General features: G+C 43.4%; 1 protein-coding gene and 1 long non-coding RNA gene across 5 annotated transcripts; both read right to left on the minus strand.

The window, feature by feature from the left end:
* Window positions 1-1,737: 1,737 nt before the first annotated feature.
* On the minus strand, window positions 1,738-9,357 carry il17rb (interleukin 17 receptor B). 4 transcript variants are annotated; one of them, XM_021566552.3, is made up of 9 exons: window positions 8,780-9,357; window positions 8,675-8,702; window positions 8,223-8,351; window positions 8,017-8,123; window positions 7,738-7,855; window positions 4,200-4,220; window positions 4,061-4,108; window positions 2,792-2,896; window positions 1,738-2,698 (listed from the first exon to the last, which is right to left on the minus strand). In XM_021566552.3, the coding sequence occupies exons 1-9, from the start codon at window positions 8,867-8,869 to the stop codon at window positions 2,022-2,024; spliced, it is 1,323 nt and encodes a 440-aa protein (XP_021422227.3). In that variant the 5' UTR covers window positions 8,870-9,357; the 3' UTR covers window positions 1,738-2,021. The 4 variants fall into 4 exon arrangements, with proteins under 4 accessions (XP_021422227.3, XP_090059616.1, XP_021422230.3 ...); XM_090203490.1 differs by lacking the exon at window positions 4,200-4,220 and having other exon boundaries at window positions 8,780-9,052; XM_021566555.3 differs by lacking the exon at window positions 8,675-8,702 and having other exon boundaries at window positions 8,780-9,018.
* On the minus strand, window positions 4,589-6,597 carry LOC149976938 (uncharacterized). Its single transcript, XR_016487401.1, has 2 exons — window positions 5,749-6,597; window positions 4,589-5,484 (listed from the first exon to the last, which is right to left on the minus strand). It is a non-coding gene; the product is annotated as an uncharacterized LOC149976938 (long non-coding RNA).
* Window positions 9,358-14,076: the final 4,719 nt, after the last annotated feature.

Raw genomic sequence — 14,076 nt, forward strand, 5'->3', positions numbered from 1 at the left:
GGCAGCCCTTTTTCCCACCTTAGATTGTGGGGTCTTGTTTGTGTGTAGTTGCTTTCTGCACTGCATGTAGCTTTACGTTCGTTTTTGTATTTTGTTGTTTTTTCGGTGTCATTTAAATAAAATAAAATGTACGCCTACCACGCTGCACCTTGGTCCAATCAATCTCTAAATGATTGTGACAATATTGAATGAATAAACAGAAAGGAAACATAACACAAACAGTGTCTGTACAAGGGACACATAACGGCATTAATGCTGGCTTGGGAAAGAAACTGAGGCAGTGACGGATATAGGGGAGGTTATTAATAACGTAATGGAGTTCAGGTGAGTCCGAGGAAGTGCTGATGCGCGTAATGATGGTGACAGGTGTGCGTAATGATCAGCAGCCTGGCGACCTCGAGTGACTGGCGACCTCGAGTGACAGTACCCCTTTCTCCCAGGGGCGCCACCTGGCGTCCCACCTGGGAGAGCCTGACGAGCCTGGCGACCTCGAGTGACAGTACCCCTCTCTCCCAGGGGCGCCACCTGGCGTCCCACCTGGGAGAGCCTGACGAGCCGGCTGAGGCGCGGGAGCCTGACGAGCCGGCTGAGGCGCGGGAGCCTGACGAGCCGGCTGAAGGGCGGGAGCATGACGAGCCGGCTGAGGCGCGGGAGCATGACGAGCCGGCTGAGGCGCGGGAGCATGACGAGCCGGCTGAGGCGCGGGAGCATGACGAGCCGGCTGAGCCGCGGGAGCATGACGAGCCGGCTGAGCCTCGGGAGCATGACGAGCCGGCTGAGCCTCGGGAGCATGACGAGCCGGCTGAGCCTCGGGAGCATGACGAGCCGGCTGAGCCTCGGGAGCAGGACGAGCCGGCTGAGCCTCGGGAGCAGGACGAGCCGACAGAGCCTCGGGAGCAGGACGAGCCGACAGAGCCTCGGGAGCATGACGAGCCGGCTGAGCCGCGGGAGCCTGACGAGTCGGCTGAGGCATGGCGTGGGAGCCTGCCGAGCCAACCCAGGCTTGTGAACCTCTCGAACCAGCTGAGGCATGGGAGCCTCTCGAGCCAGCTGAGGCATCCCCGGTTGCTTCGGCAGCAGCACCCGGACCCGGCATCACCAACAAAAACAAAAAACTCCCTGATGCTTCAAATTGTGGAGTCAGAATTCTGTAAGGCCAGACGCTGGGAGACGTAAAGCAAGTACAGGGATTGAATATTTAATGAATAAACAGACATGAAACAAAACACGAACAGCGTCTGGACAAGGGACACATATCAACATTAATGCTGTCTTGGAAAGAAACTGAGGCAGTGACAGATATAAGGGAGGTAATTAATAACGTGATGGAGTCCAGGTGAGTCCGATGAAGCGCTGATGGGCGTAACAATGGTGACAGGTGTGATAAGCAGCCTGGCGACCTCGAGCGCCAGAGAGGGGGAGCGGGAGAAGACGTGACAAAAACATTTATATCAATTGACTGATTTCCTCATATGACCTGTAACTTAGTAAAATCTTTGAAATTGTTGCATGTTGCATTTATATTTTTATTCAGTAGAAATCAGGGGAAAAGTAATTCTGTAGTAAACAATTAGACACAAATTTATAAGCATCTGAAATCCATATGTTGTTTTTGAGTAAGATTTTCCATTTAATTCAGTATGTGAAAATGCACATCTTATACAAAATGTGGTACTACAGAGCTTTATAAAGGAAAATAAAGTGTAATATTGTATACTCATTAAAGTTAGTCAATAATTAGATTCAAGTATTTATTTACATAAACAAAACATTCAATAAGTATATAAAAAATGTCAACACCATAGAATATTTGTTTCATTTCCAAAACAGAAACATTTGATGAAAAATAACATATTCAACTATTTAAAAAGCAATCTTAAAGCTAAGTGAGAAAAGTTAGCATGCCCTAATTTTTGCAGTCCCACCGTTCTACAAGTGGTCAAAAGAGAGTTTTTACTTAGATTATTTTCACATTACTATTTAAGCTCTGGATTTGTCATCACACCAGCATCATCAGGTTCTTACAGTCTAGCCATCAATTTGGTCAAAGGAGCTGCCTCCCCTGCACCTCCTGGCTGAGAGCATTGCCATGCCTCTAACTGCTGCACAGCCTCTTTCAGCTTCCCTGTCGCCTTCTCCCCATAGGCCAACCCTGATCTGAACATTAACCCTGGTCTTTTGGAGCCCTGCTGATGCAAGTGTCTACACAGTTTCTCCAAGTCCCTGTTCAGACTAAATTCCCTACAGGATGTCAATTCCACAGGTAGGCCGCTCCTCTCCGGGGCCTTGCCTAGGTGCACCAACCAGAACTTGGCCAGCTCATTGGGGCACTGAGCGTAGCTTGCCACCATGTTGAGCACCAGAGGAAACAGGTCATGAGCCGCAGCTGGTACTGTGTGTTCCCCTGGGCCAGTGTGGCAGTGTTTGGGCTGTGGGCTTACAACCATCACCCTGGCTACGGATTTGGCTTGATCTGCTAGCCAGCGCATCGGGCCCTGCTCTGCCAGCCTGCCGTGCTGCCACATGTCGATAGCCACCTGGCAGTCACCATGCCACTGGAGGAACTCAGCAAAAGCTAGCACAGCTCTCTGGAAGACAGGGTTTTCTGCAGGGTACACTACCAGCACCGACACAGTGACCTCAGTTGCCTTCGGCAGCTCAGTGAAGTGGGAATTTGAGTGCCTTCTATACAGTTGATCTGGAAAATAAATGAGAGAGGAGATAGTTACTTCAAAACAAAGAGTTTGTTCAATGTTGATTCCTGAATTTAAAGAGATCCTGTTTAGCTTACACAGAGTGAGAGAGCAAGCCACCAGTACCACGAGTCCAGCTAAGCATCCAAGATAGACTATTGGAAGGCTTGCTGGTTTCCCCTCATCATCATTACGGGTGGTAACTGTAATGCAAAAAACTCCAGAAGATTACATTTTACCCCAGGAGACCTATTATGGGTGGTTACTGTAATAACACTGCATTTTACCCCAGGATACCCATTTCGGGTGGTTACTGTAATAAGACTACATTTTATCCCAGGAGACCCATTATGGGTGGTAACTGTAATAACCCTACATTTTACTCCAGGACACCCATTACGGGTGGTAACTAATAACCCTACATTTTACTCCAGGACACCCATTATGGGTGGTAGCTGTAATAACCCTACATTTTACTCCAGGACACCCATTACGGGTGGTAACTGTAATAACCCCACATTGTACCCCAGGAGACCCATTACGGGTGGAAACTGTAATAAGACAAAATTTTACCCCAGGAGACCCATTACGGGTGGTAACTGTAATAAGACTACATTTTACCCCAGGAGACCCATTACGGGTGGCAACTGTAATAAGACTGAATTTTACCCCAGGAGACCCATTACGGGTGGTAACTGTAATAAGACTACATTTTACGAGAGCAAATTTAGCGAGAGCAAAGGATTTTCAGTGGGGCTCTATATGCCATATGATATGTAGCTACTGTATGTTCACGTCAGGGGAGCTGAGCCAGGAGGGAGCTTCAATAACTCTACATGATTCATGAGACACTGCTATGTTCACATCAGAGAATTTTACATTTACTTTTTTCTGTCCTTGAGCTGTTCTTGACTATTAATGTTCTGTATTATGTCATGTTTTAAGTTTTGTGTGGACCCCAGGAAGAGTGGCTACTGCTTTAACAGCAGCTAATGTGTATCCTAATAAAACACAAAATGCTAATCAATCTCATGGACAGAATCTCCCTATTTATCTACTTGGAGAGGTATATTAAAAGGGAACAGAGTTCATGTCAAATACATTATGATAAATCATAGAAATTGTGTTTGTATAGACATAGCCATTTTGCTAATAACCTTTGTCACAAAGTGTTGCAGAAACCTAGCAAGGAAAAGCTTCCAAGGCAGGCCTGTGAGGAACCTGACTGTGTGGCAGGGAGGACATTCAGAATGACATTCAAAGCTTGTCCAACCAGGAATATTGTTGCCATCACAGAGTGGTGGGAGGCACCAGCATGTCAAATAGATCACAGATGTTCAGACACTCAAAAGACTTAAAGATCTTACCAGATATGGGCATCACAGTGGGGTTTGAAGTAGGCCAAGCCAACTCAGCTTAAAAGAAAAATAAACAAATACCACCTATCAAATACATAGGAATCCCTGCACTTCAAATCACATGTGTCAAATGAATCAGATTGCTCACCTGTGTCGTCATTTGATGTCGCTGGCATAAAATATAATGGAAATGGTTAAACAAAGCCCAGCCACTTTAATAAACAAATATAGAAATGATTGAACATGAGGTGCTAGCTATAAAGAAAAACATCTCAGCACCATGATCTCAGGTATACACTGTCGTGGCACACACAGCCGCAGCCCCTGCAATGGGGACACCCAATCTCCCCCCATTTTTTTTTAGGGGGGGGGGGGGTGATTGGGGTTCCCCCTGAGGTTGACCTGTAGATACAGTGCCTTGCGAAAGTATTCGGCCCCCTTGAACTTTGCGACCTTTTGACACATTTCAGGCTTCAAACATAAAGATATAAAACTGTATTTTTTTGTGAAGAATCAACAACAAGTGGGACACAATCATGAAGTGGAACGACATTTATTGGATATTTCAAACTTTTTTAACAAATCAAAAACTGAAAAATTGGGCGTGCAAAATTATTCAGCCCCCTTAAGTTAATACTTTGTAGCGCCACCTTTTGCTGCGATTACAGCTGTAAGTCGCTTGGGGTATGTCTCTATCAGTTTTGCACATCGAGAGACTGAAATTTTTTCCCATTCCTCCTTGCAAAACAGCTCGAGCTCAGTGAGGTTGGATATGTAGCATATGCACACATCATAAGCCATGAACACACTGGCAGAAGAGGCAAATAGGCAGGAGAGACAATTGCCTCAGGCTTCACATCATCAAGGGGCCTCATGAGCTGGGCATGAAAAACAATCATCTCCGCTTGAGGCCCCTGCATGCTCCACTCTGTTTATTTTTGTTTGTTTTCAATCCACTGCATCCGTCGTCACTAGTTACCACAGCCACAAAATCATAATTATGGCTAAACCCTGCCTTTTTTAAATTTATTTTTATTTTTTACAATTGATCTACTTAAAATCTGATTTTAAGCCTAACCCTGACCTTAACCCTAACCTTAACCAGACTGCTAACCTTATGCCTAACCCTAACCAAAAATACCAAAAAAGCTAATTTTAGTCTTCATGACTTTTTATGACATAGACAAAATTACTTTGTGGCTGTGTTAACTAGTGACAACGGTGGAAGGTGGCAGAGCTACAGCAGTGTTTATCAGACATCCCGAAAATCGATGTTTTCACGAAAAAGTCTGTAGTGTCCGAACCGTTTCTGCTACACACTAATATGACCTCTCTACAGAAAGATTAGACTCATGAACACGTTGGGATTCTCTGTTTTGCTCCATGACTCCCTCAAGTTTCACAGGACTCGTCTGAAGGTAACCTGGTGCCTGCTGAAAAATGTATTGAAGTGAATAGGCCATTTCCACATAAAAGGTATACGAGTAATTCCATTATAAAAATGATGTATTTATTTTTCTTATACAGTGCATTTGGAAAGTATTCAGACCCCTTCCATTTTTCCACATTTTGTTACGTGACAGCCTTATTCTAAAATGTATTCATATTTTTTCCCCCTCATCAATACCCCATAATGACAAAGTGAAAACAGGTTTATTTATTTTTGCAAATATATTATAAATAAAAAACAGAAATACCTTAAATAAGTATTCAGACACTTTGCTATGACACTCGAAATTGAGCTCAGGTGCATCCTGTTTCCATCAATCATCCTTGAAATGTTTCTACAACTTGATTGGAGACCACCTGTGGTAAATTCAATTGACTGAACATGATTTGGAAAGGCACCTGTCTATATAGGGTCCCACAGTTGACAGTGCATCTCAGAGCAAAAACCAAGCCATGAGGTTGAAGGAATTGTCCGTATAGCTCCGAGACAAGATTGTCCATTCTTAAATGGAAGAAGTTTGGAACCACCAAGACTCTTCCTGGAGTTGGCCGCCCGGGCAAACTGAGCAATCGGGGGAGAAGGGCCTTGGTCAGGGAGGTGACCAAGAACCCAATGGTCACTCTGACAGAGCTCCAGAGTTCCTCTGTGGAAATGAGAGAACCTTCCAGAAGGACGACCATCTCTGCAGCACTACTCCAATAAGGCCTTTATGGTCGAGTTGCCAGACGGAAACCACTCCTTAGTAAAAGGGACGTGACATCCCACTTTGAGTTTGCCAAAAGGCACCTAAAGAAATCTCAGACCATGACAAACAAGATTTTCTGGTCTGATGAAACCAAGATTGAACTCTTTGGCCTGAATGCCAAAGTTCACGTCTGGAGGAAACCTGGCACCATCCCTATGGTGAAGCATGGTGGTGGCAGCATCATGATGTGGGGATTTTTTCAGCAGCAGGGAGTGGGAGACAAGTCAGGATCGAGGGAAAGATGAACGAAGCAAAGTACAGAGATATCCTTGATGATTACCTGCTCCAGAGCAGTCTGGGCATCAGACTAGGGTGAAGGTTCACCTTCCAACAGGACAACGACCATTAGCACTGTGGTGGAAATGTAATATTCATTACATACTATACTGTTTAATTAGACCTACTATGTTGTTTTTACTTAGATATTATATGTTAGTATTTTGCTGGTACAGACTTGTCTTGTGTGACTTAGTCATAAGTCTGGGCATACAGATAAGAGCCGTGCGACTGCAGTATGTGACATCCTGTTTTCACAATCTACAGGAACTTAGATGTACGGAAACATGCAGGAAGGAACAGACAATTGTCAAAACCAGCCTGATAAATTAAGATAGAATATGCTATATTAGATTTTAGAGTCATATAGCAAATGAGGAAAAACACAATTGCTACCATGTATACCACTTGAATGAAGAAGAAAAATGCCAATTTTGTCAACTCCGTTAAACATTAACTCCATCAGATTTGTGTCTAACGTCAACTCCGTAAGAGTGCTGACAGATCTGATAGAATGTTATGTTTTTATTGGGGATTTTCAAATGAATAATTTTCAAAATTTTCCAAATATTTGTACTGAACATTTATTTTTAGAGGCTAAAATATGTGTTTTGTGTATCTGTTGTCAACTCCGTCAGTGGTTTGTAATATCTGTCACTGATGTTAGCCGCCTTATGATCGATTTGTTTTGTCAATATTCTGAACAAATATTTGCATCACTGTTTTGCAAAATAATCTGAAACAATTGAAGTATTTGCTGGGCCTAAGGGGTAATGTTTGCTTTATAAATGTTATTTTATATGCTAAATATTGATAAAAACGAGCATTGAATAGGGCTATAAAACAAAACCAAAAAAGTTGTTCCTTTACATGGTAAAGTTGATACTTTGGTCTATCAAAAAATATATATTATTTTTTATATTAAGATAAATATTTGTGAAAAATAAGGTACGACTGTTCTCTAAAACAGCAACATTTTCTCTAAGCCTAATGTCAAAATGTGTAGCTATACAACTCTCTCTGCCCCAAGGGTTGGGGGGCCTTGCTCTGACCTTGCGGGGCCCAACAAATCTGTGCTACGCCACTGTAGGTATAGTCTTATATACTAGAGTATACATTTCAGTAAGATATGCTAATTATTAGTATTCTTCTTCTTTTTTATTTAACTAATATCCCTATAAAAACATATCAATTCATTAAAAAAAACGTACTTACCATACGGTACATAACATGTCGTAAACGTGGAATAGTCGCCATCTGCCGGAGTCGGAAGATTGTAAGCAGTGATGATCAGATCACCTGGTTTTGCAGGTGCAAGGTAATAGAACCACAGCTGTATGAAAAAGACATTATCTCAATGAGCCTTACCTGAATAATACAAAAAGAGTTAGACATTAGCAAATATACCTTTTTTAACTATGGCAATTATCAGCAATATAGCCACTGATTGGGATTTGAAGTTTGTTGTAAAGGAATAGGCTACAGTAGGCCCACCTGTTCGAGACCCCTGAGGTCAACTTCTTCGAAAGGTGGTTCATACCGACAGCGGTATGTATCACTATCTATATCGATCCAAGTTCCTGTGAGATAGTAAATGCTTTCTGCAAAATATATGAAGTGTTGGTATTATATGCATCACTGTTATTTTTTCAAATATATTTCTATTAACATGCAATTAATTCCGATAAGGCTTCCCCTACTGTCGATGTTGATGGCCCAACTTATGTTCAGCCGAATAGCCCCAAAGTCTTCCGGCAGAACAGCAACTTTGAGTGCGACCAGAAAAGAAGGACAGGCCTGAGGAATCTCCATCCATTCCGGTGGTGTCACTTAGGGAAAAAATACCCCATCAATAAATGACAGCATCCCACTCCTGACACCAATGTAGCGAACAGCAGCAGGTCTACAAAACACAGACTTGCTAACCACTGCTTTAATAGGAATAAGGTAAACCCTCTTAAGGAAGATTGCATTGAGCATACCTTTGCACAGGTCATTAAAATATTATTTCCTCACCCTGAAAGCAGTCTATGGATTAGTAGACTGATTTGACAGCTTGTGGATTACAGTCTATCCTTGTCACCATAATTCAAGGTAAGAACACAAATAAATAATATTGTAATCTGAGTGAACCATCCCTGGGCTAACTCACCATCTTCTGATTCCTCACATGTAACACTCTGTGGATAACATAATGAACAATTAAAAGGATTCATCTCCCAACTAAACAATTTTTATAGGATAAATAAAAACTTACAATTGTGGGTGACGGCTGAGCAGTAAGTAATTTAGAGAGTATAATCAACAGCAAGGTCCTCATGACTGAAAACAATGATAACATATTCATCTGTAGTTGCAAAATGGCTAAATATCCCGTGAAAGGGTTATATAATAAACTATTGAGAACACCAAATCCGTCCGCCTACTGACGATCACTCTGTGAACCCCTTGGTTATATAGGTTGGATAGGCTACGTGCGCGTGGCACCCCGCGCGCTGGATTGTAGGGTGTCATGGTGGGACAGATCATTGTAGGACTCCTCCCACTCTGCTGTTCCCGGCGCGCACTGCAAACTAAATCCAGCGCCGGGTGGCAAGCCATCCTCGTCTCTGCAGTGTGTGACAGAATTCAAAGATCGGTCAATGCGATCAAGAATAGCGATAAGCAAACCCGTTTTTTAAGATGTCATTTCTATTTAAAACCACATAATCGGATCGAAGTTGATTGTTTCGAAATTTGAACCACAGTTCGAAGACCTATGCCATTTTCTGCATTGCCTGCTGTGACCCCACTCCAGTTTTACATCGTGTTAATGCCTGCATTTTAAAAAATCATAACAGACACATTATCTGTGTTTTCATAGACAGGCGAATTTAAAAGTACAAAATTAAATATAACAGAAAATATAGATGATGTCGCAAACATTTCTCACTTTTAAAAAAAGTTGAAATTGTTTGATATGTTGAAACTGAAACTCGAGAATGAAAGCGTTGACGGTTGACTCCCCTTATAGCCGCCTCCCAGTATAGTCCATATAGGCTACATGATTCTCCTTGACTAGAAATGTATGATAGGCTGATATATTTATTTACCTTAATTTAAACAGAGAAGTCATATTGAGGCTAGTCTCTTGCAAATGAGTCCTGCACAATACGAAAACAAACACATCAATAGACAAGTATAAACTTGCCTAGTTAAATAAAGGTTAAATAAACTAAATACAAAATATACACAACATATACACATGAAATACACATTTAGATACAAAACACTGTCAATTAAAACAAACACATTCTTCATTATAAAAATCCTGTCCTCTGTCTGAATTGCCCTAGGGATACCAAAGCATCTTTTAGAGATTATTTCAAACATTGGGTGCAAGTAACTCTGGTTTCCAGAGTTAACCAACCCTCGTAATTTTAACAGTGGAGTTAGGTAAATTGGAAGCTTGTGGAGCAGGGCTTTGTAAACAAAATACTGTAATGATGTGATCTACATGCTAATTAGAAAGAGGCAATCTGTTTATGTAAAAAAAAAAAGGCTGCTTTAAATCTTAGCTACTTAACAAGCTCATTCGTATGTTTTTTAAATGTTAAATCATTGTCAATCCAAATACCAAGGCATTTGTATGCAGGGATTCGTTCGATTATAGAACCATCCGATGAGTGAAGATGTAATCCATGTGAGACAATCTTACGAGAACTTGAAAATAACATGTATTTCGTTTTGCCCGTATTACGCACAAGTTATAAATCACTAAGAGCTTCCTGCACAGCTGCAAAATCGGACTGTAGCCTTGTCACATCCAGGGGAAATTGTGTACATACTGTAAAAAATGTTAACAGATTAACCAATAGCATTTATATGAATAGTGAAAAGAGCAGGTCCTAGTATTAACCCCTGCGGAACACCTTTATGTACTTCAAGAAATTCGTACTTAACCCCTTCAATCACAATGGCCTGAGTTCTGTCACTAAAATAACCATGAAACCATGAGCAGGTGTCAGAACCTAGGCCAATTGAGGACAACTTGTTCAATAAAATAGCATGATCAACAGTATCAAACACTTTTGACAGATGCACAAACAAAGCAGCACAATTCATTTTAGCATCTAAATCATTGACAACATAATTAACAACTAGTGTTGTTGCTGTGATAATGCTTTGCCCTGGCCTAAATCCAGATTGATTTATGTCAAAATACCATGCACAGATAAAAAAAAGAGCAAAGTTGCTTATTACTGTCACACCCTGATCTGTTTTACCTGTCTTTGTGCTTGTCTCCACCCCCCTCCAGGTGTTGCCCATATTCCCTATTATCCCCAGTGTATTTATACCTGTGTTCTCTGTTTGTTTATTACCAGTTTGTTTTGTTCGTCAAGACTACCAGAGTTTTTCCCCTTGCTCCTGTCTTTTTCTAGTTCCTGTTTACTAGTTTTCCCGGTTTTAACCATTCTGTCTGCCCTGAGCCTGCCTGCCATTATGTACCTTATCACACCACCCTGGAGTATTGACTTCTGCCTGCCCTGAACCGAGACTGCCTGCCGTTCTATACCTTATGGGCTCCCGTGCTTCTACATCTGCATTGCTTGCTGTTTGGTGTTTTAGGCTGGGTTTCTGTACAGCACTTTGTGACATCAGCGGATGTAAAAAGGGCTTTATAAATACATTTGATTGATTGATTGACTCTGATATGGATTTTATGACCTCTGCCTGCCCTTGAACTGTCGTTTTGCCTGCCCTCTGTTCTAGTAATAAAAGTTTGTTACTTCGACACTATCTGCATCTGTGTCTTCTCCTGACTGACCCAGCAGACTCGGACCAGTTCCGCAACGCCATCTCCTCCCAAAGAGCCACCATTGGAAGGCACGAGGTCTTGCTTCGTGGTCTTATGGAAGGGTTCCAGACCTTGGCCGAATGCCATGACAGAGCGTTGAACACATTGCTGGAGCAATTCCACAGGTTGTCTGTTTGGCAGCCTACCATGACGATAACTTCCCAGCCCCTCAGTAACTCGGCTGTTAGGAACGCCGCCTCCCTGGCCACCCCAATTTCCTGGGAACCCCGCTTACCTCCTGGCGGAGGTGAAGAAATCACACTCCCGCAGTGTGACAGATTATGCGGTGGATTTCTGCACGTTGGCAGCTAAGAGTTCCTGGAACCCGGAAGCGCTGTTCCGACATGTTCCTGCACAGAGTATCGGGGGAAGTATAGGACGAGCCAAATAACCGGATGTTTGTTCCTGACGCTATCCGCTCCTCGGTGCTGGAGTGGGCCCACTCCTCTAAGCTGGCCTGCCACCTGGGCTCCCGTCAACGCTTTTGGTGGCCTACCATCGTTCCCGATGTCTCCACGTTCGTCGCCGCATGCATGATCTGTGCGCAGAACAAGACTCCCCAGCAAGCTCTGGCTAGTCTCCTTCAACCTCTGCCTGTTCCTCACTGTCCTTGGTCTCACATATCCCTGGACTTTGTCATGGGTCTCCCCCCGTCTGATGGCAACACCGCCATCCTGACAGAAGTGGACCGGTTTTCCAAAACCACCCACTTCATTCTTCTCCTCAAGCTACCCTCTGCAAAAGAGACAGCCCAGCTCATGGTGCAGCATGTCTTCTGGATCCATGGACTCCCAGTGGACATGGTCTCCAACCGGGGTCCTCAATTCCCGTCCCGATTCTGAAAGGCGTTCTGCACACATATTGGGTCGTTGGCCAGCCACCCCCAGTCCAATGGCCAGTCGGAGCAAGCCAACCAAGACCTGGACATGACTCTTCGATGCCTGGTCTCCGCCAACCCCACCACCTGGAGCCAGCAACTAGCGTGGGTCGAATATTTCCCGCAACACCCTTCCTTGCTCTGCCACGGGTCTCTTGCCCTTTGAGTTTTCCCTGGGTTATCAGCCCCCGCTCTTCCCAGAGCAAGAGGAAGAGGTCAGCATACCCTCGGCCCAGATGTTTGTCCGTTGCTGTCATTGTACCTGGAAGAGAGCCCGGACGGCTCTTCACAAGACCACCTCCAGGTATCGAAGACAAGCGTACCCGGTTACAATTGGTCAGCCCCTGTAGATATCTTGGTATCTATAGCAAGTAAGACATCAATGACATTTTTTGGTGAATTGCCGAAATGCAAAAACTTGACTAACATTTTCAGAGTCAATCTCCAAAATTCCAGAATCAGTGTTTAGCCCACTCTTAAAGATAGTAGGGTTATGCCTCATGTCTACCAGATGCATTAAACTCTTTGCGTTCCGTCAAAAGTCATTTATTGTCAATGGAGATGTCCGCAATGCTACGTTGGGGGTGCCACACTAGGCTGCAGTGTGTTCTGTGTACTGCATGTGTTCAATATTTCCAACTTGTGAGTTGCTTTAACGTGCTGTGGTACAAAGGAAGGTACACACAGACTCCAATAGCTAGCTTTTAGCTAGTTGAAAAGCTAAGCACGTGTGTCAAGTACAGAAAATGCGGACTAGACATCCGGCAAAACAAAACACATATGCATCTGGTGGACATCGGTCATTAGACGCTCTTTCAAAAAGATAACCCGCTGAAATAAAAGTATGATTAAATACATCAATAGCTAGGTTTCCATCCAATTGGGGACAGATTTTCATGTGGATATTCAAACATCTGCATAAAAAAATTCCCACAGTTGATAGTGGATGTCAGAGCAAAAACCAAGCCATGAGGTCGAAGGAATTGTCCGTAGAGCTCCGAGACAGGATTGTGTCGAGGCACAGATTTGGGGAAGGGTACCAAAACATTTCTGTAGCATTGAAGGTTGCCAAGAACACAGTGGCCTCCATCATTAATATATTGAAGACGTTTGGAACCACCAAGACTCTTTCTACAGCTGGCCACCCGTCCAAAATGATCAATCGGAGGAGAAGGGCCTTGGTCAGGGAGGTGACCAAGAACCCAATGGTCACTCTGACAGAGCTCCAGAGTTCCTCTGTGTAGATGGGAGAAACTTCAAGAAGAACAATCATCTCTGCAGCACTCCACCAATCAGGCCTTTATGGTAGAGTGGCCAGATGGAAGCCACCCCTCAGTAAAAGGCACATAATAGTTTGCCAAAAGGCACCTAAAGGACTTTCAGACCATGAGAAACAAGATTCTATGGTCTGATGAAACCAAACTTGAATTCTTTGGCCTGAATGCCAAGTGTCATGTCTGGAAGGAACCTGGGCTCCCAAGTGGCGCAGCGGTCTAAGGCACTGCATCTCAGTGCTAGATGCGTCACTGCAGACCCTGGTTTGATTCCAGGCTGTTTCACAACTGGCCATGATTGGGAGTCCCATAGGGTGGTGCACAATTGGCCCAGCGTGCTCCAAAACCTGCTCCAGAGCACTCAGGACCTCAGACTGGGGTGAAGGTTCACCTTCCAACAAGACAACGACCAGTGGTGTAAAGTACTTAAGTAAAAAATACTTTCAAGTAGTTGTTTGGGAATTTTTTACTTTACTTTACTATTTATATTTTTTCACTACATTCCTAAAGAAAATAAGGTACTTTTTACTCCATACATTTTCCCTGACACCCAAAAGTACTCGTTC

Source organism: Oncorhynchus mykiss, chromosome 16 (genome assembly GCF_057628025.1).
Source record: "Oncorhynchus mykiss isolate SJ-2025 chromosome 16, ASM5762802v1, whole genome shotgun sequence".
Classification (NCBI taxonomy): Eukaryota; Metazoa; Chordata; class Actinopteri; order Salmoniformes; family Salmonidae; genus Oncorhynchus; species Oncorhynchus mykiss.